Source organism: Mercenaria mercenaria, chromosome 16 (assembly GCF_021730395.1).
Source record: "Mercenaria mercenaria strain notata chromosome 16, MADL_Memer_1, whole genome shotgun sequence".
NCBI classification, from domain to species: Eukaryota; Metazoa; Mollusca; class Bivalvia; order Venerida; family Veneridae; genus Mercenaria; species Mercenaria mercenaria.
In genome coordinates, this window is record NC_069376.1 from 35047274 (window position 1) to 35071005 (window position 23732).

A 23732-nucleotide genomic window follows, 5' to 3' on the forward strand; every position below is an offset into this window, starting at 1 on the left:
TGCACCAGCTTCTCATTCAGTCAATCAAATGGCATCACGAGAAGAAAGAAGGAAAGTCTAAAAAAAATATTATTCACCTTTTACAAAAGGCCCAATATCTAAATATAATTTTTTTTTTCCATTTTAGTTCTTAATTAAAATAATGAGATTTAAAAAAAATACAATACCCAAAATCCTCTCCGTTTGATCAAATGGAATTCTGTTGCTAGTATCACAAAATGTAAATACGAAAATAAATCTAACATAAAATATAAATAATACATTATTTTGACAAAGTGGATTGAGTGAGAGTCTATAAGCAATAAAAAATCATACTCTACTATAAACAAACAATCAACATCATGTACAGTAAAAAAAACAAAAAAATATGATATATATCACAGTTAAGGGTGTATAACTTGCACATAATTGTCAATCTACATAAATATCTTGTAAAATATTATGATATGTTAATATGTCTGGAATGATGAAATATGTTTATGCAGGATATCTATCTCCTCTTTAACACTTTTCTGAGGCAAAAGTATATTACACTAGTTTGCCATTCACTTTAAGGTACTGCACCCATAATCACAACTGACAAATATCTTTTTTTGTAGAGTACTTTTGGATTGTCTTGGCCTTACTTAAACTCATACGAGCCAAGGCTTTGAGGACTTGCCAAAGAATGGCAAAGGTGTACCATATGTTGGGAGAATACATAAAGGAACAGAAATTATCAAAGGTCATTATAGATGAACTACCTTAAAAAATTTTGCTATGCAACCTTTTTCTGTTTCGTCACATATACATCAAGATTTTCTCATGTTTGTTCTTTATCTTTCTCTCATATGAAGGCAAAATGATAGTTTAAATTTTAGAAGCATAAAAAAAAATAAAAATAAAAAATCAAGGAGTCAAAGGAAACTTTTATATTAATGAGCAAATCTTATACATCACTGTCTATTACAATCTGAAATTGTCTTATTGTGGATAATTTTATTTATGCTTTATTTTGTTTAGCGTTGGACAGAAAATTTAAAACAGTTTACTGTATGCAAGGCTCAAACAAACATACCAACGTGTTGTCCTTTTACCGTATTTTGTGTGCTTGTTTTCTTTACACAAAATAGTCCCTTCTGCACACAAAATAGTCCCTTCTGTTATGAAGCATGAAATATGAATTATACTGGATTTGAATGACTGCGTCTATCATATACATTTTTCTGTACTACTTTCTGAGTAAATAAATAAACCTTACTTTCTGTGCAGATAAAAAATATCCCTCCACCCTCACAACCAGATATATCCCATTCAAAACTGTCCAGGGTTTTTTTTGTGGTCCAAAAAATGGATGCACATGATGCTTTATGCATATTTTTTATATATTTTTAAAAAAAAAACGCTTTCAACAAACTAGGCTGTAATAAAACACTTATTTTTTTTATAACAAATCACAAAAACTCTTTAAATAGTGACTTTGTTAAAGACCAAAGAATTTTGATATTCTGACATTGATTGGACCTTAAAACAGGGAACAGTTTTGAATATGACATAGTTTCATGTACTCTTAGAATATATTTTACACTACATGAAATACCTCTAAAAGGGATGGAAATAAGATTTTAGAAACTCAATTAAAAGAAAATGCAAAATGGAGAAAACAAGTCAAAGTAATAAAAGAGTTCAACTCTCAGCGAGTTATTATTTGTAATCACAATGATACAAAAACAAAATTTAAAAGAGAACAAGAAAGTCAGATATAACAAATGTACAAAAAATACAGAGCAAAAGATAGTTCACATATATGTAAATTTCAACCAATCAGAATGTTCTTCATCCGAATAAAATATAACCAATCAAACGTCTTGTTCCAAATCAGTAAGATGCTTGAATTCCCCAAGTTCCAGACTGGTCTAGTGCTCACTCACTGCTGACCCTGAGAAAGTAAAAGAAAAACAGGTGTAAGGTGTGGAACCAGTCACAGCAAAATGTCATTGTGATAAAATAGGGGCTGTCTCAGAGTAATCTTATTTAAAAAAGAAACTTAAACATTGAAATAACAAAGTCTTTTTATTAATAAATAAATTCAAGATATTTAAAAGTAAAGTAATACTTGGTTATCTGAAAGAACTTTTTTTCCAATCTACTTAATAAATGTTTATTGTTAAATATTTTGAAACTGCCATAGATTATATCAAACTTAATTTATAAAACTTTGCACCATTCAAATTTGCACGCACAACACAGTACACGTGCAAACAGGCTGCAAGTTCTGAGACTATACGTAGAACCCCTAAATGCAAGGTGCAGTACTTCAACAGTGCATTACCCTCTACCTTGTGTTTTCCTTTAACCATAATGCAAAGCTGCCTTTCAAACATATTTTTACGTCTGCTTAATTTCTCTCAAGACATAGAATTATAATTATATCAATATATCAATATAATGCATATAATTTGTACACTGTATACAAATTAAACTGAAAAGGAGTCCATCATAAAATATGAATTAAACATTCTTATTCAACACAGTATCATCTGATCATGCCGTCTGCTGCGTATTTTTGACATCACTTCTAGTTGAATTGTAATGTATTTACTAATTTGTTCTACTGTGTTTTCTCTATAATATGAACATGCGAAATAATTTATAACAATACAGAAACCACTACTACTACAGAATGATATTGCACAATTATACTGAAAAATCACATTTACGAAATACTTAACAAAATCTCATCTGCTTGATTTTATCTTAAAGCAATTATTGCCGACTTCATTAGTAATATGGAGATATAAACTACCTGAATTCTAAACAAGCAAGCATTAACTAATTTCTCTAAACAAATCTGAGAGAATAATCAATTTTGCAATTCTCAGGAAAGAACGATTTGCCTAAAGGCACAACTGTCGTGAAAAAGAGTGTGTACATGTGTATAATTCCTTCTATTTTTTTCAGAAAATTTAATAAGGTTTTACTATGAAAAATAAAAGCGAAATGGTTATTGGACAGGTAGTCAGTAAATTGATGAAATTGAATTTTAAATCCATCACTGTCAAAAACAAGAATTGTCCATAAGACAGCATGCTTGACTAATTGACTATTTCCAAGAAGCAAGACGTACATAACTGAGTTATTTCATTACAATTTTATTGGGTTTAACGTCGCACCGACACAACTGTAAGTCATATGGCGACCTTCCAGCTTTGATGGTGGAGGAGACACCAGGTACCCCTCCGTGCATTATTTCATCACAAGTGATACCTGGTAAGAACCAACACCCTTTCATTAGCCAGCTGGATGGTTAGTCAAAAAGGTCCATAACTAAAATAAATAAATTTCAACCAGGAGTTATCTACCTTGGCTTTTTCAGTAGGTGTGATAAAAGAGAAACATTGTGTGAAGTTTCAATCCAGTAAGTGTAGTTGCTACTGAGATTCAGCTAGATAGTTTCATACAAAAATAGACCAAATTCAACCAAAAGTTATCTCTCTTGGTTATTTCAGTAGGTTTAATAATGGAAAGTCTGGAGTGAAGTCTCAGTCCCACGATACAGATATGACCTTGCATGCAAAACTTTAACAAGGGCGTGACAGTGACACTCTGATGAGTAGAATAGGTCTCACTTCCTTCAAAAAGTCGAGCTAAAAAGACCATTTTTTCAAAGCTATACATCAATTTACTCAACCTTTCTTTGAGCTGTCATTATGTGAAAAACAGTTTCTGTCAAAAATGGAACATGTACATGTACATCCCTCCCGATCTTTCCCACCACCATCACACACTCTGTGCTATGTTAAAAAAAAATGTTTTATTGTGATTTCTTTGAAAACAAAATGACTGCACTGGAGCTTATTTTCTGATAACTTTTTTAGCATTTTAAAAAAACAAAAATTAAACCTTGTGCATGGCATGTATTTTAGGCAAAGGTTACAAAATGTATATAACAAAAATATTGTATAATCATATTATCATAAAAAAAGTACCTTTAGACTAAAACATGCTTAAAAATAGAAAGTATAATATATAAACAACAAAAATATACACTGTTCATATAACAATTAAAAGAAAACACCCAATAAACATGCTATATTTAGACATCTCATTAAAAGAGAAAGGTTTACTTGTACTGTGGTGTGGACTTATAAAAGGTGCATATTCAACATGGAAAATTAATCAAAAAGTTAAAACATAATTGTGAAGCTTACATATATATTTTATGTGCTTGTACACGATTACATATTGATTACTTGAGAATCCTGCAAAATATTATGACAAGTTAAAATACACAATGTGAAAATAGTAATACTCGAGTACCTCAGAAAAACTATTCCACTAGAGAACCCCAATGGCATTCCTTGTTTTACACAAAGTATGTATGTGCATAAAAAGTCCATACTCTTCAACAGACTTTCAAAAAAATCATGTGTCGGAGTCGGACTAAATTTGCCGCTGAAATTTTAGTTGGTATCTTGTACAGTGTTGTCAAAATTAAAACTTGACAACAGCTGTCTACAGTTAGGAAAACAACTAGTTACCATATTTGGTAAAAAAGTTTTGTATCCCAGCGGTAGACATCCTTTTGTATGTGCCAGATTACGCAGTAGACAAATATTTGTAGGAAAACTAGTATATCACTTTCATTCAGTTCGGTTGTAAAAAAAAAATCCAGTGACGTATTTACACCAAAAAGAGTGTAACAATAAAAAATTTTGGTATACTAAAAAAAATTTTGGCCAACATGCTAGCCGTATCCTAGCAACATTCATGCATGACTAGAACACAGAATTTCATGCAAAATTATCCTCTCCCAAACAATGTAATGCTAAATGGCACTATAATAAAATACAATACATGGGTTTGCATATAAAAACAAGCATAAAACAAAAAAAGCTTCAGAATATGGTAACGCAAGGTTGACCTACATCCCAATAATTAATAATCATGATATAAGCAGGCATACTAAGCAGACAGTAGGTGATGGTTAAGAAAATTTGCGGTGTATATAACTAAAAATTTAGTGAAATCATTATTCGTGAGCAGCTTGACTTTTGCCTGGATTTTGTTAATGAAATAACATGACAAACTAAGAAGATCCCCATTTATTTAATATTTTATTTTGCATTATGACCCTGAAAATAGCCGTTATGGACAAAACCCCCCAAAAAAATTGGACAATGAAATTAAATGATCCACAATAAACGGAAAGGTATTAATTTTTTGTGCATGCAGTATTAAAGTGTCAAAATATTTTATGCTTGTTTCTTACAAAATATATATAGCTTTTATGCATTCATTAATAAAATACATATAATTATGCCATAACATGAAAACGTAGATACATTTTTGCATGTTATAAAGTGCCACATCATTCAAAGTTCTAACAGTAATAGGCAGAAAGAAGAAAAATTAATTTTTGTAATAAATATCATAAAAAAAATACTAGTATTCAAAAAGGACAACTTACCAAAGTCCAAAAAGTGAAAAAAAGGCAGAATGTGTTTTCAAGAAAAAATGACACTTATTGTGTTATTAACTAGAAACTGACATTAAGAATGGTGTGGCAATTTACACTAAACCACTGCTTGCACAAACTACACTATCGATATAACATACCATGCTTACTATTGCTTTAAAAAGATTATTTTGATTTTTTTCTCTACATATTCTTTTCCTTTAAAAACACTTTCAGCTTTCTGCTTTTCTAATCCAGTTAATTACAAGCATTTAGAATTGCTCTAAGATGCTATATAGCTATATATACAACTAAAATTTTAATTTCCGCCAATCCGCTACAAAATTATTCCAGGCTAATTACATAACATAATACTTAAAAGCTTATAAACATAATATTCAGTTCACCTAATCAGTAACAGTTTCTCTGAACCGCAATGCAATTTTGGGGAAAAGTGTATACTAAATTCAAACATAATTTAATACAGATCTTTACAAAGCATTCTTTCAGATTTCAAATAATTGTAATTTTTTTCCAATGCCATAGCCAATATAAGCATTAAAAATAAAGAAATCTTAAATATCTGTGTCCAAATTTGACAAAAATTTGAGGACCTCATGATTTACATTTCTTAACTATATTTCTGAAGACCTTTTTAATGCAATTTTGACAATTCTCAATGATTCATGGAAAACAAAGTCAAGATTGTAAAATTTTCAAATTGACCAAAAGTAAGTACCAGTATTCAATTTCCAACAACAGAATTACTGTCTTACCAATTCAGACTTTCACATATTAACGAAAATTCACAAATTCAGCAAAATTAGTAAACAATTTCCAACTACAGAATTGTCTTACCAATTCAGACTCGAATATGAATGAAAATTCAGAAAATCAGCAAAATTAGTAAACAATTTTCAACTACAGAAAAGTCTTACCAATTCAGACTTTCAGATATGAATGAAAATTCAGAAATTTAGCAAAGTTGGTAAACAATTTATAACTACAGGATTGTCTTACCAATTCAGACTTTCAGATATGGATGATTATTCAGAAATGCAGAGGAAACTTATTAAAAACTATAAGAACTGAAAAGGTGAATCAAACATTAAATGCAGTATAGATATGCTTGTCAAGCAGGGTTTAGATTTACAACAAAAAAAAACATTAACAAAACATGGAGCAAATCTGTCGCTGGCAAATTCCTGAATCTAAAGAGGCAGCAGTTTTGCTCCAAGTCTCAGAATACATCTTGTCTAGAAACTGCGGTGAGGTTAAACAGGGTCCAAGATGGTTGTTTGAAATACAGTGTCAAGTGTCAACAGTTAATAATTTTTTTTTCTCTAATAAAACATCTGGACTCTGTTTTGGCAACTGTGTTATTCATATCTACAACACCAAAAAGGTCCAGTTCATACAATCTAAATGGCATGACTATACAACTTGTCAATTTTCACACTGTGCACAGCACTACAAGTAGTATTTACTTTTTAATAACATAGTTGCACGGCCCCCTCCCTAGCCCTCCAACACCATGTTTCTTATTATCCACTATGACACTGAGAAACCTACTTGAAGACATAAGCTCAGTTTTACATAAAGTCATTTCACCAATATTTGCAGAGAAGGGTTTTTTATTTCAGTCCAATTAGTCAATTCTACTTCTGAAACTAATTCGAACACAACCTTGTATCTATTGCTTAAAATGTTCATGTGACCATATTACTTATAGTTCAATTTGTGTGAGTGAGAATCTTGTTATTACTGCATAACAACTTTCTTTACAAGCATCATTATTACATTTCAACCCTTAAAGCCTTCTTTTCTTTCCTATGTTGATGACTTCTAAAAGCAAAGGAGATAATATTTGCAGCTTCTTGTTTTTGTCTCCACACCTCACTCATACCTTCTTTCTTTAACCTCATTATCTTTCCACTCTCTTCCACCCTCGCCCTATACCCCTTCACAGCCGCTTGCAAATTAGTTGCAGCATGGTCCCTCAATTTCCTTCTTTGCGAAATAGCATTCTTGTATACCATTCTGTTCCAATAACCCCTGAAAGTTTTCTGGATTAATATTGCTGCTTTTTCTTCTTTAGTTAACTTTTTAGTTATACTTAAAACCCTCCTCGGAGTTTTCTTTGCCACAGTCGTCTTCCTGAAAAGCCTATCTTTCATTTCATTCCTTGAACCATATGCTCTAAAAGCTGCCTGAAGTTCAGTAGCTTTCCTATGGAACAGTATGATAGCTCTAGAGTTTTTCATCAGAACCTCATCCATTGATATTGACAACAGTTTACCTGACCTTGTTCTTGCACTTATCAGAACTGATGGAGGTGGTTCTAGGTTCGCAATCATTTCACGCTCTTTCTCAATTTCTGTCCGGCACCTGTAACCCCTATACAGACACTGTATCTTTGTGGCTGACTCATTCATTAATTCTAGTAATATCTTGTTATCCTGTTTCTTTCTGATGTGTTTTGCTCTAAATACTGCCTGAATTAAAGTGGCAACCATATTTCTCAGTTCCACCTTATCTGTCCTCTTTCTTTCTCTTGCAACTCTATAAGTTGCCTGGATCACAGAAGCATCAGCCCTTCTTTGCCTGGCCTTACCTGTTTGCTTCCTATCTATTTTGGCTCTAAAAGCTGTCTGAATCATAGAGATATTATCAAACTTTTGTTTAGCTTGTTTAGCCTTGTCTGTTTCCTTTCTGTCAGTAGTGGCTCTGTAAGCTGCTTGTATCACAGAGGCATCAGCCATTCTTTGTTTAGCCTCATCAGACAGTTTGCATGTCATCTGATTTCTAGTTTGGTATCCTTTTACAGTCGCTTGGATTCTTTCAGATGAGTCTGTTCTTCTTCTATAATAATCAAATGTTCTGTTGAGTATGAGATTAATCATATCTTCAGATATATTGTGCATTTCACGAACCTGTCTCTCTTTCCTTGCAATTTCCCTACCCTTATGACCTCTATAAACAGACTGGATTTTCAAAGCAGCAGATTCTCGCTTTTCCTTCATGAGTTGTTTCTGTATGTTGTAATCCATTCTAGCTTTGCGCCCTCGGAGTGAACACTGAATTCTGGTTGCAGCTTGTTTCTGTCTGGCCATTTTCTCTTTATACAGCTGGTTGCTTTTCCTCACCGTATAAGCATTGTAAGCAGCCTGAAGCCTGGTAGCAGCATGCCTCTCTCTCTTCAGCTTATCCTTAAGTGCTTGAACCACCTGTCTAGCTTTAAATGACCTGAAACCTGCCATGATTACAATACCTGCCTCTCTCCATGCTTTCATCTTCTCTCTCTCCCTATGACCTGTAAACGCTGCCTGAATTTTACTGGCAGCAATCATTTGTCTACTCTCTTTCTTTCTACTATGTTCCCATCTCAACATAAATGCTTTCCCAGCAGTCTGAATATCTTCAGCTGCTTTTCTAAATCTTCTCTCCTTTTTCATTGCATCATTCTCTCTTCTCTTTCTAAATGACATATACACAGCTTGTATCAAACTAGCTGCTTTTTGCTGTTCTTCTTTTATCACCCTTTTTCTCTCTTCCATATTATCTCTGGCTAAGAAAGCTTTAACCACACTCTGTATTCTTGTAGCACTCACTGACTCTCTTAGCTCATATCTTGTCACAAAACCCTTATATAATGCTTGTATTTTACTTGCAGCTTTGTTCTTCAGATGTCTTTGTTTAGCTGCTTTAATGGCAAATTTTCTACGAACTTTACAAGCTCTAAATATCATCTGGATCTTACTTGCATTTTCATACTTTCTATTTGCTCTCTCAATCTCTGACTTACTTCTACCAATGTTAATTACTAGTAAACCTTTGTCTTCAAGATGAGAAAAGTCATCTTTAATCCTTCCATCTTTGATCTCATTTCCAGTTTCATCATCTGACTTCGTTTTTCTCACAGAATATCCTCTCCAAGTACTCTGTATTGCAACTGCAGCATTCTTTCTTTTGATCTTCCAGTCTTCATACTCATTATTAAGTTGTTTTTTACTTTCAGATTTCTCAACTAGATCCTGTCTAGTTCTATGTCCTCTGTAAACCTTCTGAATCTTAACAGCAGCATGGTCTTCCCTCGCTTTCAAATCATTTGCTTGCCGAGACCTGTCTGTTAAAAGTCTGCTTGATGGAATTGGAGGCAGACCTATAGGTGAATCAGATCTGTCAACTTTTACTTTGCTTGTGTATACAGACTTTGTCTTTCCTGCTTCTTTTGTTTCTGCCTGCTGCTTGAGTCTTATCTTCTCAGCTATGACCTTTCTCCTTTCAGCTTCTAGTTTGATAGAAGCAGTTCTTACTCTAACCATTTCCGTCATTGTCATATCTTCTTTGGTTCTGTTTGGTATATCCTTCGATTCTTGGCATTCTCTAGTTACTTTGCTTGATGTAGAGTTAAGTGGAACTGGAGTTTTCCTGCCAATCGAACCTGGTGTTTTTCTTCCTGGTTTGAGTTTTGCCTTTTTTGTTTTCATTTTCGTTCGAATTAGATATGCTGTTGCATGTGACTGGATAGTTGTTGCTGCAGTCTTTTTCTTGATGAATATTTCAATCTTATTCAGACTATTATTATCTGAAGTATGGCCATAATGTCTAAAGAGATCAGGCTGTGTTTTTGCCTTCCCTTCTGAAACATGAGTTATAGTCATATGATTTCTTAATATACCAGACTTTGGCCTGCATGAATGATCTTGCATATGTTGTACACTTTGATTGATTGGAGGTAGCACCATGTATCTATTCATATTTCTTGGTGAAGTTACACCTTTGGAGTACAATGTTGATCCCCTCTTTGCCTCATGAGCTATCCTATGAGATTCATAGGCAGCTTGTATCTTTGCGATAGACTTATGTCTGAGTTTAAAATCATCAGTTTCAGATAAAGAACCCATTCTTTCAAGTTTATGTCCACTTGTATCGTAATTCGACTTACCATTTTGTTCCACTAACTTTGATAATGACATAAACACTTTCCTTGTCTGATATGCAGCAAAGGCTGCCTGCAGTCTTGTGCATCTCTCATTGATTACATCACTGTGCATTTTTACATGGAAGATTGTTCTCACAGAACCACCGCTAGCTCTACTTCCAGCACTTTTAATACAGCTGGTTCTACTACCACTTCTTTTCCTATCACTTTCTCTACTATTAATTCTTGATTCAGTAAGTCTCGTTCTGTAACCACGGTATGCAGCTTCAATCTTTTTCTTTGCATCCTGCTCATTCATTCCACTTTCTTTTATACCTCTTCTTACTTTATAACCTTTCACTGCAGCTTTTATTTTGGAAATGCTTTCTAACCTTTCAAATTCTAAATCATTTTCATATAAGCCTTTAGCACCCTTACTGCTGTCAGTCTCAGTCAAACCATCATTGCCACCACCCAAGTTATTTCTACTTATATCCATTTTAGTTTCATGTCCATGCAGGTCCTCCTTGTCCTGCACAATAACAGTATCATCTGCATCATCATCAACATTTTCCCACCAATTCTTACTATAGCTAATTGGCTTTTCATTCCCAAATTGATAAGAACCAAGCCGTCTAACTTTCGCACTTCTCAGCCTAAAGTCCTTTCTCAAAGCAGAAACTGCTCTATCTATCTTTGTAATATCCATCAGTTCACCACCACCACTCATCAATTCAGATATCTCTCTCCTCATTTTGTAAGCTCTAAATGCTGCCTGCAGTTGTCCCACTGCATTTACATTCTTCTCTATTGAGCTTAATTCTCCTGCATCATCTTCTACCTCTCTTAAACTCTCACCCTCTCTTTCAACTTCACCCCTTGAACTTCTCACTTTTTCACTACTTTTCCAAGTGCTAAAACTTTTGGCACTTCCACGTCCTTGTTCTTTATCAATGTCACTTAAATTTAAGACAGTTTCAGATATAATACTACCCGCTGTTCCACTAAGCCTTGTGGAACTTCTGAGACTTTCTTCCTTCAAAAGCTTTGGAAATTCAGCATCAATTTTCTCTTTCTCAGTTGCATTGTTTGTGTCATCCCCAAAATCACTACTCTCACCCTTTACTTTTCCTGATGAACCTCTTTGTGCGGCATTAGAACCAAGCTGACTGGAAGATCTAGCCTGTCTACTTGTTGGTCTTCCACTTGAAGGTCTGCCACTTCGAGGCCTCTTTCTCCCACTTAATCTTGAAGATCTAGCACTGACTGGATGGGGAGAACTAGGTGGATGTGGCCGAAGTTCTCTTTCTTGGCTAAGTCTAGGTTCATGTTCAAGTTTTGTATTTTCTTGTATGCCCTTATCACTTTCATTCATATCCTCTTTCTTTGCACTTTCTCTCATCTCTTTCTCAACTCTTGCATTTTTCACGCCTGCCCTCTCAAGATAACCTTTAAAGCAAGACTGTATTTTAGGAATTGCATTGCCTTTAGATAACAATTTCTCAGTTTCAGCTGGTTTAACCATTCCATACCTACTTTTCTTTTGGTCAGAAAACAACTTTCTTGTTTTGTATGCATAAATGATAGCCTGAATTTTTGCTGCAGCCTTGCGTAGGGTTTTATCTGAATACATCTTAATATGAGTATCTTTCCAATATGATATTTCATTATCAGATTCTTGTGATTCAGTAAATTCTGTTGGACCTTGTAAAGATTTTGCAGAATTTGGTTTAGCTTTAGATCTTTCTCTCATTGTGCGGACTGTATGTCTAGTCAAGAAACCTTTACAAAGAGCTTGTATTATGCTTGCATAATGTCCACCATTTACCACAGATGTAACCCTTACATTTGCAGCAACTCTTACATTATTTAATTTCCTGGTTATATAACCCCTCACTGCAGAATGTAACAAATTTACAGCCCTTACTGGATAAAATTTTGTTTTTCTTACCTTATAGCCTTTATAACTGGACTGAATTTTATGAGCAGCACTAGTTTTCTTTTCAAATATTTCTTTCTCAATTTTCCTTGTCCTAAAACCCTTATAAGCAGCTATAATTTTTTCATCTGCCTCATTTGTAACCCTTATATCTTCTTTCCCATAAACATCCCCACCCTTTTCTAGAGTTTTCTTTGCACGATATACCCAAAATGCACTTTGAATTTCTGAGGCAGCATCTCCCTTTATACCTTGTATGAACTGGCCTTTTTTCACAGAAACTGCCGAGTCTGGCAACTGAGCAACGTCAGTTTCCACAATATGCTCATCAATTACCTTAGCTTTATAATCTTTTCTAGCCTTATAGCCTCTAAATCCACTTTGTATCTTAGTTGCTGCTCTGTTTTTTGCTTCTTCATCATCTCCTTTTGGAGAAGGTGCCTGGTCTGGTAGTTGGGGTTCCTTTTTCTTCTCTGAAAGCTCTTTTCTGGCTCGGAATCCTCTGAATGAGGCCTGAATTCTTGTAGCTGATTCAGCCTCTACTTTTGCGTTCTTTTTCTTCTCCGTGTACTGCTTCCTTGCTCTAAAGCCTCGGAAATTGGCTTGAATTTGAGTAGCAGCTTCATGCTGCTTTTTATCAATGTCCATCTTATTTTCTACCCTACTTTCTTCATTCTCAGCTTTTGCCTGAGCTTTTTTCTGAGCAAATTCTTTTCTAGTTTTATAACCCTTAAAACCTGCCTGTATAGCTACGGCAGCATCATCTTCATTCATTGTTTTCTTACCTACGTTGTCATCATCTATATCTTTCTTCTCATTATCATTTATGTCAGTCTCTTTTATTTGTTTTTTTCTGCTATTATATTCTTTTCTGACCTTATATCCCCTAAAACCACTCTGAATTTTAGTGGCAGCCTCAATTTCTTTTTCACTCTTAGATTGTTTATTATCATCAACACGTACCTGTGTTTGCTTTTTTGCTTGATATTCCTTACGCGCTTTATGCCCTTTAAAAGATGCCTGAATTCTTGTGGCTGCCTGGTCTTCATCCATTTTCTTTTTCTGTGCATTCATTTCCCTCTCACGTTCTTGTTCTGCTTGCCAACGTGCTTCCTCTTCTTCTCTTTGACGGTCTTGTTCAGCTTGCCAATGCGCATTCTCTTGACGACGTTCCTCTTCCTCGTTGCGAAGAGCTTCTTCTTCTCGACGACGAGCCTCATCATCAAGTCGGTCACTTTCATTGTTCATGTCTCGTCTCTGGGCCTCTTTCTTCTCCTTGTACTCCTTCCTAGCCTTGTATGCTCGGGCACCAGCTTGGATTTTAGCAGCAGCCTAATGAAAAAAGTTCAAATTTAAACACTGAAACATTTTTGGCAATATTTTAACAAGGAATATATATTTAAAAAAAATAAGTTGGCCTTTTCGAAAAAAAAAAACCGAAAAAAAAAACTTTTTTATTTGCAGATTTGTTATTTTGTTTCTAGTTAAGTTAAACACAAACTGCAGACAAATTAGTCAAGTGTTATTTACTGCAACATAAAGTACCAAAATATTTGGCAATAAAATCCCATAAAAAAATTAATTATTTTTACATAAAGGAATGCTGTCTCTGCTACACATTAACTAACTGGCATTTCCAAACTACTGGTTACAGCTGACTGTTTACTGGTTATAAGTAAACCATAGCTACAAAGCTCTCTTGTAAAAAAAAGTTACACATTTGTTATGGCAATGGCAAGAAAGTGTGTTAGCGGTCTAATTTGTCTTGGAATTTAGAGAATTCTTCCATCACAATAACTGAACGGGAAGAAAATTTCAAGATATTTCAAATTTGATGTACTGTTAATTCTTGAAGAGATGTCCCTGTGGGTTAACTCAGAATATTTTGTACTAGTAGTTACATCCCTTGATTATCTGAGGAGCTAATTTTACCGTATTTACCCATTTATAAGACGATCCTTTTATTACTTCAGAACCAGTGTATTTTAAAACCTCTTTTATAAATGGTTTAGGTCAATGGCACCAACTCACTTATTAGACAGGGTCAACACATAAGGTCAGACTTTTTAGGAGAAAAAAACATCTTACAGGGGAGTAAATACAGTAAATACTACAAAAATTTTGATGTAGCATCAGATTTTTCAAGGTGTAAGACTTACTAATTGGTAGTCTCCATGGCTTGTACACTCCTAATCAACTACTACTCAAGGTTGAAATGTGGAAACTAAATGGATCAATTTGCATTACACTGACTGATAAGATGTGGCAAGCTTCCAGCTTCTTTAGATGTCTTTTTTATTGTATTATTTACATGTAAACAGCATTTACACTACAGTTTTTTTCTTCTTTTAAACTGGTTATGATAGTTTTATAGGGCAAATGTAGTTGATGCCCAGGTGCATGTTGTCTGCAGTTATGAACAGTATATTTTTTCAATTCAAAGTGAGAAAATAATTTGTGTAAATATAAAATGTCATTTTTACTGGACAGAATAAATATAAATGGATAATTTTCAAACATTTAGGGAACATTCTGTACTTCTTAATAAAGATACATGAAAAAGACTCACTTTATCTGAATGTTACACTGTGACCATGGTAATATTTCATTTCAAAGAGAACAAAACTGTATCAATTGTTAGTACATCAATGCCCTGTAAATTAGTACTGTCTTGCAAAATCAACTCTGTACAAGCTTAACAGTAAGGTAATGGATCACATCTGTACAAGTCTAACATTAAAGTAATGGATCACATCTGTACAAGCCTAACATTAAAGTAATGGATCACATCTGTACAAGCTTAACATTAAGGTAATGGATCACATCTGTACAAGCCTAACATTAAGGTAATGGATCACATCTGTACAAGCCTAACATTAAAGTAATGGATCACATCTGTACAAGCTTAACATTAAGGTAATGGATCACATCTGTACAAGCCTAACATTAAGGTAATGGATCACATCTGTACAAGCCTAACATTTAGGTAGTAATATAATGTCAATCAGAAATTTCCGCTCATTTACTTATTCTCAGTTTGTGATTTCTCCAACATGCACCGAAACACCATACAAGGATAAGCTATCGCATGGAAATTGCCAACTGCCATTATGGGTCATTAAAATATTACATTATCATATTTGTTTACTTCCTGAAGAAGACTAATAAAAATAGTCGAAACGTTGAATGAAAATGGAGTTAGCTTTGTAATTCTCCTGTACTCTAAAATATTACATTAAAATATAAGTCAGGGAAGTTGACATGCTTCACTATATATGATATATAGGTTCATAATTCAACTTTTGTTTCAAGTGACGAAAATTTATCATTTTATTTTTTCTTTTAGGTTCATTATAAAATTTTTCATGTTCTTTTTTTTTTCTACGATACTTGCTATCTCAATTAGAATATCTGGCTACCTCATACTCCCGTTGTTCCCTCTTTCGCCTCTCCTCAGCCCGGGAAGCCGGGGTGGAGGAACTGGGGTCTTTGCTCATGGCCCCCGGTGTGTTTCGATCATAACGGTTGAAGGAATCATCTTCAAATTCGTTGGTACGGTGCATGCCCTGATGAATGATGGGTAATGTTAGATATGATACATGTAAGCAATTATTTTAAAGCTACATTTTTTCATTTTATGTACATGAAAACTTTTCAGTCTGCCAGATATTTACACTTACATAGGTTCAAGTTCTTGAACATTTTTACTCTGTTTCTGCATCCTTTCTGTAAACTGGTTAATTTGTGTCTATTCAATGCTCAGATACATATTTTAAGTCAAGCTAGTTTTGTAATTTTGAAAAAAGTACAAGACAGGTGAAACACAATTTTCTTTGTTTATTTTCTAAATCAAACCTAAAAACAAGGGTACTGCATGACCCTTATAACGAGTCTTGTGTTTAAATTAATAATTCTTTTTTGTTCCAGACTGACATGAAACTGAAAAGTTTTCATGTATTTTATTCTTTTAAAATGACGTCAAGGTAATTTTTGAGTGGACTGTCACATTCTGTGGCCACAACAGGGTTACACAAAAACAGGATTCATTTTGATGACCAAAGATTTGGAGTTGATAAAATACACTTTCTGGTACCGTATTGGGATACTAAGGTGGGTGGGAATGCAAGCAAAAAAAATCATAAAAAACTGACTTTTTTGTTCTACTTTTATCTTGTCTTAAGCAGTCACCAAACTTAAGCAGATAGACTGGCTGACTGCTTAATACAGGGTCAACTATGTGTAGTTGAAAGGCAACTACAGGCAAACTTGGTTCACTCGAACTTGGATAATTCGTCACGTCCCGGAAAAATACCTATATAATGCATATTTTTCGATGGCTGGAAATACCAATGACTCGAACAAATTCTGATTGTCCCAGCAAGTTCGAGCGAACAAAGTTCAACTGTAATAATTATATAACTTTGATATAGTGAAGATGACTAAATCAGGGATTAGTGTTGGAGTTGCCATGAAATACAGTGGTTTTAGTGCAAAAGAATAACTTCTTGGTAACTGAGTAATATTCACAAGATCTGGAGCTTAGCCATAAGCTATTTCCCTTTCTACTTCAAATTCAAATGCCTTTCATTACATACAGAAATCGAGTGATTAACTTGCCTATTTTTTATTAATTCTAGCTTTTATTCAATAAAAACGAAGATAAACAATTAAAATAACACTTCCTGAAATTAAACCTCCCAAGTCTAAATTTTATATAAACACTCTAATTTACATTCCTTACACCCATAATATAGAATATCTATCCAGAGTAGATTGGATAATAATCTTGATAGTTTTATTTTACACATAATTCAATACTGAGTGCTTAAATTTGCGAAGTTTTCACATTTTTTATTTTTGGGTCTTGGAGATGGGCTAATGTATGACTACAGTAAATGTAGTTCACAAAATTATACGAAACCAACAAAAATGGAAATTTCATGTCTATTTAAAGTGACATTTTCAAATTTTACCTTCAGGACAATCTGTCTTATCTGTTTTTTCTGTATCAAACTGAGATATTAGAAAGCAAATTTTATACTGATTTGTAACAAGAGCTGTCACTATTGGTGACAAATGCCCCCGAAGCGTGCCCAAGAATGCTATAGTTGTCTACACAAAATATGCCAGAATAGTATAGGTATGAATCATTTTGTGACCTTGACCTTGACCTGACCGCATAATATGATTGACATTTGTGTCAAATTATTTTCAAATCCCTTGATAAATGGCAGAGTTATGGACCAGACAAGAAACAGACCATGTTAACCTTTGACTTCTAAGTGTGACCTTGACCTTGGAGCTAGGGATCTGGGTCTTGAGCATGACATGTCATCTCATTATAGGGAACATTTATGCCAAGAGATTTTAAAATCCCTTCATCGCTGGCAGAGTTATGGACTGGACAAGAAACAGACCATGTTGACATTTGGCTTCTAAGTGTGACCTTGACCTTGGAGCTAGGGGTCTGGGTCTTATGCACAACATGTCGTCTCATTATGGTAAACATTTATGCCAAGTTATTTCAAAATCCTTTGATGTATGGCAGAGTTATGGACCAGACAAGAAACAGACCATGTTAACCTTTAACCTCTAAGTGTGACCTTGACCTTAGAGCTAGGGGTCTGGGCTTTGCGCATGACACGTCGTCTTATTATAGTAAACATTTATGCCAAGTTATTTCAAAATCCCTTCATGGATGTCAGAGTTATGGACCGGACACAACCCTAATACTGCCAATAATTACTGGCTGTTTGATCTTTATCAAATCAGAACAAAAGACAGTCACATCTTTTGTTATCACTTTGAAATGAGAGTTTCAAGTAAAGTTGGTCTATAAATCAAACCAAATGGAAATGATTTCAAAATTCGTCACAGGTATTGTGCCTAACAAATCTATAGCGATGTGGAACGCATTGTGAACTGCACCGCTTAAAGATTATATTAACCCTTACCATGCTAAATTTCTATAATGGACTGGTCCATCTTCTAATTTGGGCAGTACCATTTATCATTTGAAGGGGTGTTTACTAAAAATTTACTGACTGAATAGCGAACAGTGCAGACCATGATCAGACTGCACGGATGTGCAGGCTGATCTTGGTCTGCACTGGTCGCAAAGGCAGAAACACTTGCCACCAGCAGGCTAAGGGTTAAAGCCTCTCACTTGCATCGGTAAATCTGATTACCTGATGTTTACATTTCTGGATGTTTACAGTGTTTCTTACCTTCCCAATTAACGAAAAAAGTCCTCCCCCCTCCATCCCCCCCACTGAATTTTTTTCTTTAGCTCAGCTCAAGTCAGTGTTTGACTATAAATTAATGATTTATAGAAGGAGTCATACATAATAATTTTGATTATTGACTGGCAAGCCATTTGGTAAGTATATGATCATGTAAACTATAAATCTTGTGAATATATATAATACTCAGTAAATCAAGGTAAATGATTTTAAGTGTAAACCTATGACCCTGCTTCAAATAAACACCCTTTTGGTCTGTATAGAAGGGTTTAGTAGTGAAAGAATATGAAGACATTTTCATTTTCATATTCTAACTACACCGATGAAATGTTAGTGCAAATGTTTATGAATATTTTGAAATTAAATTATGATTGTATGATTTCACACAGAGCATGCACAGAACAATAAAAAGACGAGGTTTTGTGTAGAAAAGAAGGATTTAAACCAAGTTTCATGCAAATTTAAGACTGATTTCACACAGGACATGCTAAGAACATAAAAACCAGATACGGTTTTATGTAGAAAAGAAGGATTTAAACCAAGTTTCATGCAAATTTAAGACTGATTTCACACAGAACATGCAATTATCAATAAAAAGTTTAAGTTTTGTGTAAAAAGAAGGATTTAAATCAAGTTTCATGCAAAAATAAGACTAACATACAAGTGCAGCTATCTTCAGAGTTACAGATCAATTGATTTACGCTTAAACTTTTTTGTACTCAGTAACATGGCTATAGATCAACTCTGTCCAAACCTTAATAGTAAATATTCAATAAAGCCCCTTCCCTCCCCTCCCCCGCAGTAGTTTAGTTTATTGAGCTTGGTCTTCATATCGGGCAGCTATATGTTATAATGCAGTAATTCGGTAAAAAATATGCTTCCATGGTGTAGTCGAAAGAAGTCCCTAATAAATAGATCCTAATTTTTCCATTTTTCGCAAATTTGCGCGTAAATCGGGGGCCAAATAGGAATAATTTTAAATAAAATAGGACACTTTTCATGCTAATATTCACGTTTTCGTGTTGTTTACTTGAAAACAAAAGTAGGGTGTTTATTCTGCGGACCGCTTTCTGAAATGCTGCAATATGAGGGTACTTGACTTCAGTTGACTTGCATTTCACTGCATACTATTCAACACCCCTTTTTCTTTTCGTTTTCTTAAAGCAAATGTATGGATATCTTATGGAAAATAGGTCTACAACGGAGTGAAAATCTAGAAACTGTAAAAAAATTGTTCTGAAGTAGCTGAATTTTATATGAAACAAAGAACAATTTCTTTTATTGGTATATAGCCCAAGTTTTAGTCAGAATATGTCAATCCAAACTAAAGTAATTACCAGAGAAACTGTTTTCCTATCATTAGTTACAATGGAACAAGAAAATTTGCTATACAACGAGATTTGGGATATTAACTTTGTCAATAAGATCTAAACCTTAAATTCTTGGCTGGAATCTGTTTTACTACTTCAGTAAAAGGAAATATAACCTTGATCTAAGCATCCTCAAAAAATTCAGGCTATGTCTCCGTCCAAGCTTGCTTGACACAAAATTTGGTCAGAATTAGTAATTTCAGACTAGTTATTTGCAGGAAGAATTTTTTATCTAGTTTTAGTAACAATCATTTTGGCTTTTCACCAAGCAGTCCGAAATGCAATCCCAACCTTTCTTCCATCATAAGCAACCTACATGAGTTGAAATAGTTTTTCTGTTTTTAGTAACAGTGACCTTGGGTGGCACTAACTACAGTTTTTCTATTTTTAGTAACAGTGACCTTGCATGACACTAACTACAATGCCTGCAAAAAAAACATCAACATAACCCCTGTCCAATAATAATGAATTCCATAAAAGAAAACCTGGTTATATACTGAAGGTGATTTACCATTGTCATCTTAACCTTACTCTGACCTTAATTTTGCCTTATATATCTATTGTCTTTAGAACTTGTAGCTCCCCTGAAAGTTGAGTCCTACAATGTATTTCAAATATACTACTATCAGTTCTGTCTTGGTTCCCACATGGTTCATACAGAATATCTTATCTTTCCAAGTACTGTTTTTTCTTATTCAAGGACTATTTTTGTCTTAAATTCCTGATACAACTGATAAAATTTTGTCTTTTATTATGAGTAGATCTACATCACCTCCATCGAGAAATATTACACTTTTCAATTCAATTACTACAACTTATTCCTTCATCCTCTATTTGTCCGATACAATCTTCATTTGGAAACTGAAAAATTCTATACTCTAATTTTGCTGATCCCAGATTTCGGTTTGATTTTTAATTTTGATTAACCCTGACTTTACTCCTATTCATGACTCTGATACGTTGATCTTACACTTATTCCAGTCTAAAATTTTAATTCCTTGCCTTTATGCGAAATTACAATTTACAAATTTTAACTTTGAATGACCTTGAAAATCCTGACCTTGGCCTAAATCACCAAACAGATTTTACTTGTAGGTTTTGTTTACTCTATAAATAGAGCCCGCCGCTTAGCTCAATAGGTAAAAGCGTTGGTCTACGGATCTCGGGGTTGCGAGTTCGATCCTCGGGCGGGGCGTATGTTCTCCGTGACTATTTGATAAACGACATTGTGTCTGATATCATTAGTCCTCCACCTCTGATTCATGTTGGGAAGTTGGCAGTTACTTGCGGAGAACAGGTTTGTACTGGTACAGAATCCAGGAACACTGGTTAGGTTAACTGCCCACCGTTACATGACTGAAATACTGTTGAAAAACGGCGTTAAACCCGAAACAAACAAACTCTATAAATAGCACAGAAGCTGCACTTATTGTGAGTTTCTATTAAGGAAAAACATATATAGTCTAAGAATAGATCATTTCATATAAATGTTTCATTATTATCACATATTAGAAATGTATCTGATTTTTCCTTCAATCAGTACAATTAATTCTTGATTCTAGCTGGTAATACCTCATTTTCTATCTAAGCTGTTAATAGCTGCATCTTTATCTTGGGGCCCATTAAGTAGGGTTTTTTTTTATGAAAGTAAAGATAGTTAATCCTATCATATATGAAATTATATTTCTCTGAAGTTCCCTTACTTTTTCATTTTTCTTTAAGATGAATCCACAACAAGACAAAATGTTAAATAGTTTTGAGTGTTAGGAATATACTTTTGAAAGTTAGAAACAATAATTATAGTTTTTGTGTTAAGAACTATATACAGTTTTGAGTGTAAGGAACTATAATAGAACTGTTCAGAGTGTTACGGAAGGAACTGTATACACATAAAAACAAAGACAGAAAGCAAAACTACAATAGTGCCAGAAGATTGTTAGTCAAAGAAGAAGTGAAAAGCTACAAAAGCAAATTCAGGAAAATCATGCATTAAACCTTTCTGAAACAGAAGCTGGTTTCTTATCACATAAATTTCTATGATGTATGTTTGCATAATACAAATGGTTACAAAATATGACATTTTTTTTTCTTTTCTCAGAGCTTAATGTCCATGCTGGCTTTTTTTTGACAATGACAATGTTTACAATGTTTTTAAAGATGGAGAGCTAGCTCGAATTCCAAACCTGCCTGTGTAGAATTTCACAACAAAATTGTTAGAGAAAAAGCGTTTCCCACTACCAAAAAAAAAAAAAATGTCAAGATGACTTTGAAAAAGACTGCAAACTTTATAGACCTTGACCTTGTGCATATTTCTGAAAAAACTACGTCCCTGGCAACCAAACTTTATAATTAACTGGCCAAAGCTGTGCATTTTATTCCTCAACATTTGTGGAGAAAATTTTTTTTTTTTCAAATGATTTTAGAATGCAAAGCAAAACAGTCATATGGCATTGGAATACAGCAAACGACCTTGACCTTCCTATGTGCATGTTTCCATGGCAACCCAGATTTACCTACCACAGTGCATTTGCTATTTGAACTTTTTTTTAAACATTTTTTTGAATATAAACGCAATTATGTCTGTTATCTCATTTTTCATAATGTGTTGCAAACAATGAAAGAAAATTATGGAAAATAATCAAAATTTCAACTGCTATGAAATGTTGTAAAAAATTTTGAGTAAATTAATATCAAGCATGTATGTTCTGAATGGTGTTGAAAATGTTAATCCTTGATGATGTCTGTATGCAATACTGATGCAGAAGACGGAAAATGTGTCCTTGACCTTGAACAATGATATAAATAGATGCCAGTGTGTAATGTGTAGCAAGAGAATAAAAAAATGGGGAAAAAAAAAACATTTATGGTCATGTGACTTCTCCATTTAAAAAAGGTTTTAACAAAAAATCTAACAACTATAAAAGCTATCCATTTTCGGCATAGATAACCAAAAATTAAAAGAAATGAACATTCAGCTGCATTCATTCATTTCAAAAACTTGCAAAATTTTTCAAGATTCAGTTAAAAAATATTGAATGTAATTACATAAAATTATATCGTAGAAGTAAACATGGCATTATTTAACCTTTGATTACATTTGAGAAGTCACATATAAAACAGCCTAGCAATTGTCATTGCCAAAAATCTTTAAATGTATTTTAAATTTGAAGTTTTAACATTTAGGCATTTACATCCTTAACTAAATAACGAATCCACGACAGACGTCGCACCATTTGATTTCCATTCTCATTATGTTCTGGTTGATCAACTGATGTTCTTCCATTGTTCCGCTACTTGCATTTCAGCACTGTCCGAACCTTCCATTTTTTTTTCTTCTTTAAAATACTCCCGATAAACATTTCACATATATAAAGTTTGCATAATTTTCCTGATTGTAAAGACAGTGAGTTAGTGGTAAATACATAGGTGCTACAAGACATACAGCAAGCTTCATTATAATACGCCATGCACTTTGTGCAAAATCTGAACAATTTTGTAGACAAAGTTTTAACAAACCTTTTTAAAAAGATAATGGAACTACTTATCATGGATTTCGTAGTTCAACAAAATAAAATCCCTATAAAAAAAAATAAAAATCCCATTTACTGAATTTCACCCAGACTGCACTGTGTCAATTTTTCAGTCTAATGTGGACTGTGTCAATTTCTCAGGTACACAGTCTAATGCCGGAGAGTAAAAATCTAAATCCAAAGGAATAGTGTATTTCACATCATCAGTGGGGCATATAATGAAGCTATGCATTTAGTACTAGTAATCTATAACATATAGATTTATTATACCCATGCAAAATAACATGCCA

At 33.8% G+C, this 23732-nt stretch overlaps 1 protein-coding gene across 18 annotated transcripts in view; it reads right to left on the reverse strand.

Annotated features, from left to right (window-relative positions):
* Positions 1 to 1659: 1659 nt before the first annotated feature.
* Positions 1660 to 23732, reverse strand: part of LOC123539991 (doublecortin domain-containing protein 2-like) — a 106775-nt gene continuing 84702 nt past the window's right edge. For 12 of the 18 annotated variants that reach the window (XM_053526696.1, XM_053526697.1, XM_053526709.1 and 9 more), the window contains 4 exons: positions 15720 to 15866; positions 12637 to 13632; positions 4191 to 4241; positions 1660 to 1918 (listed from right to left, as the gene is read on the reverse strand). In XM_053526696.1, coding sequence (XP_053382671.1) covers positions 4218 to 4241; positions 12637 to 13632; positions 15720 to 15866 — 1167 coding nt within the window. In that variant the 3' untranslated portion in view covers positions 1660 to 1918; positions 4191 to 4217. The remainder of the gene's footprint in view (positions 1919 to 4190; positions 4242 to 12636; positions 13633 to 15719; positions 15867 to 23732) is intronic. The other 6 variants (XM_053526713.1, XM_053526712.1, XM_053526708.1 and 3 more) reach the window with 3 other exon arrangements.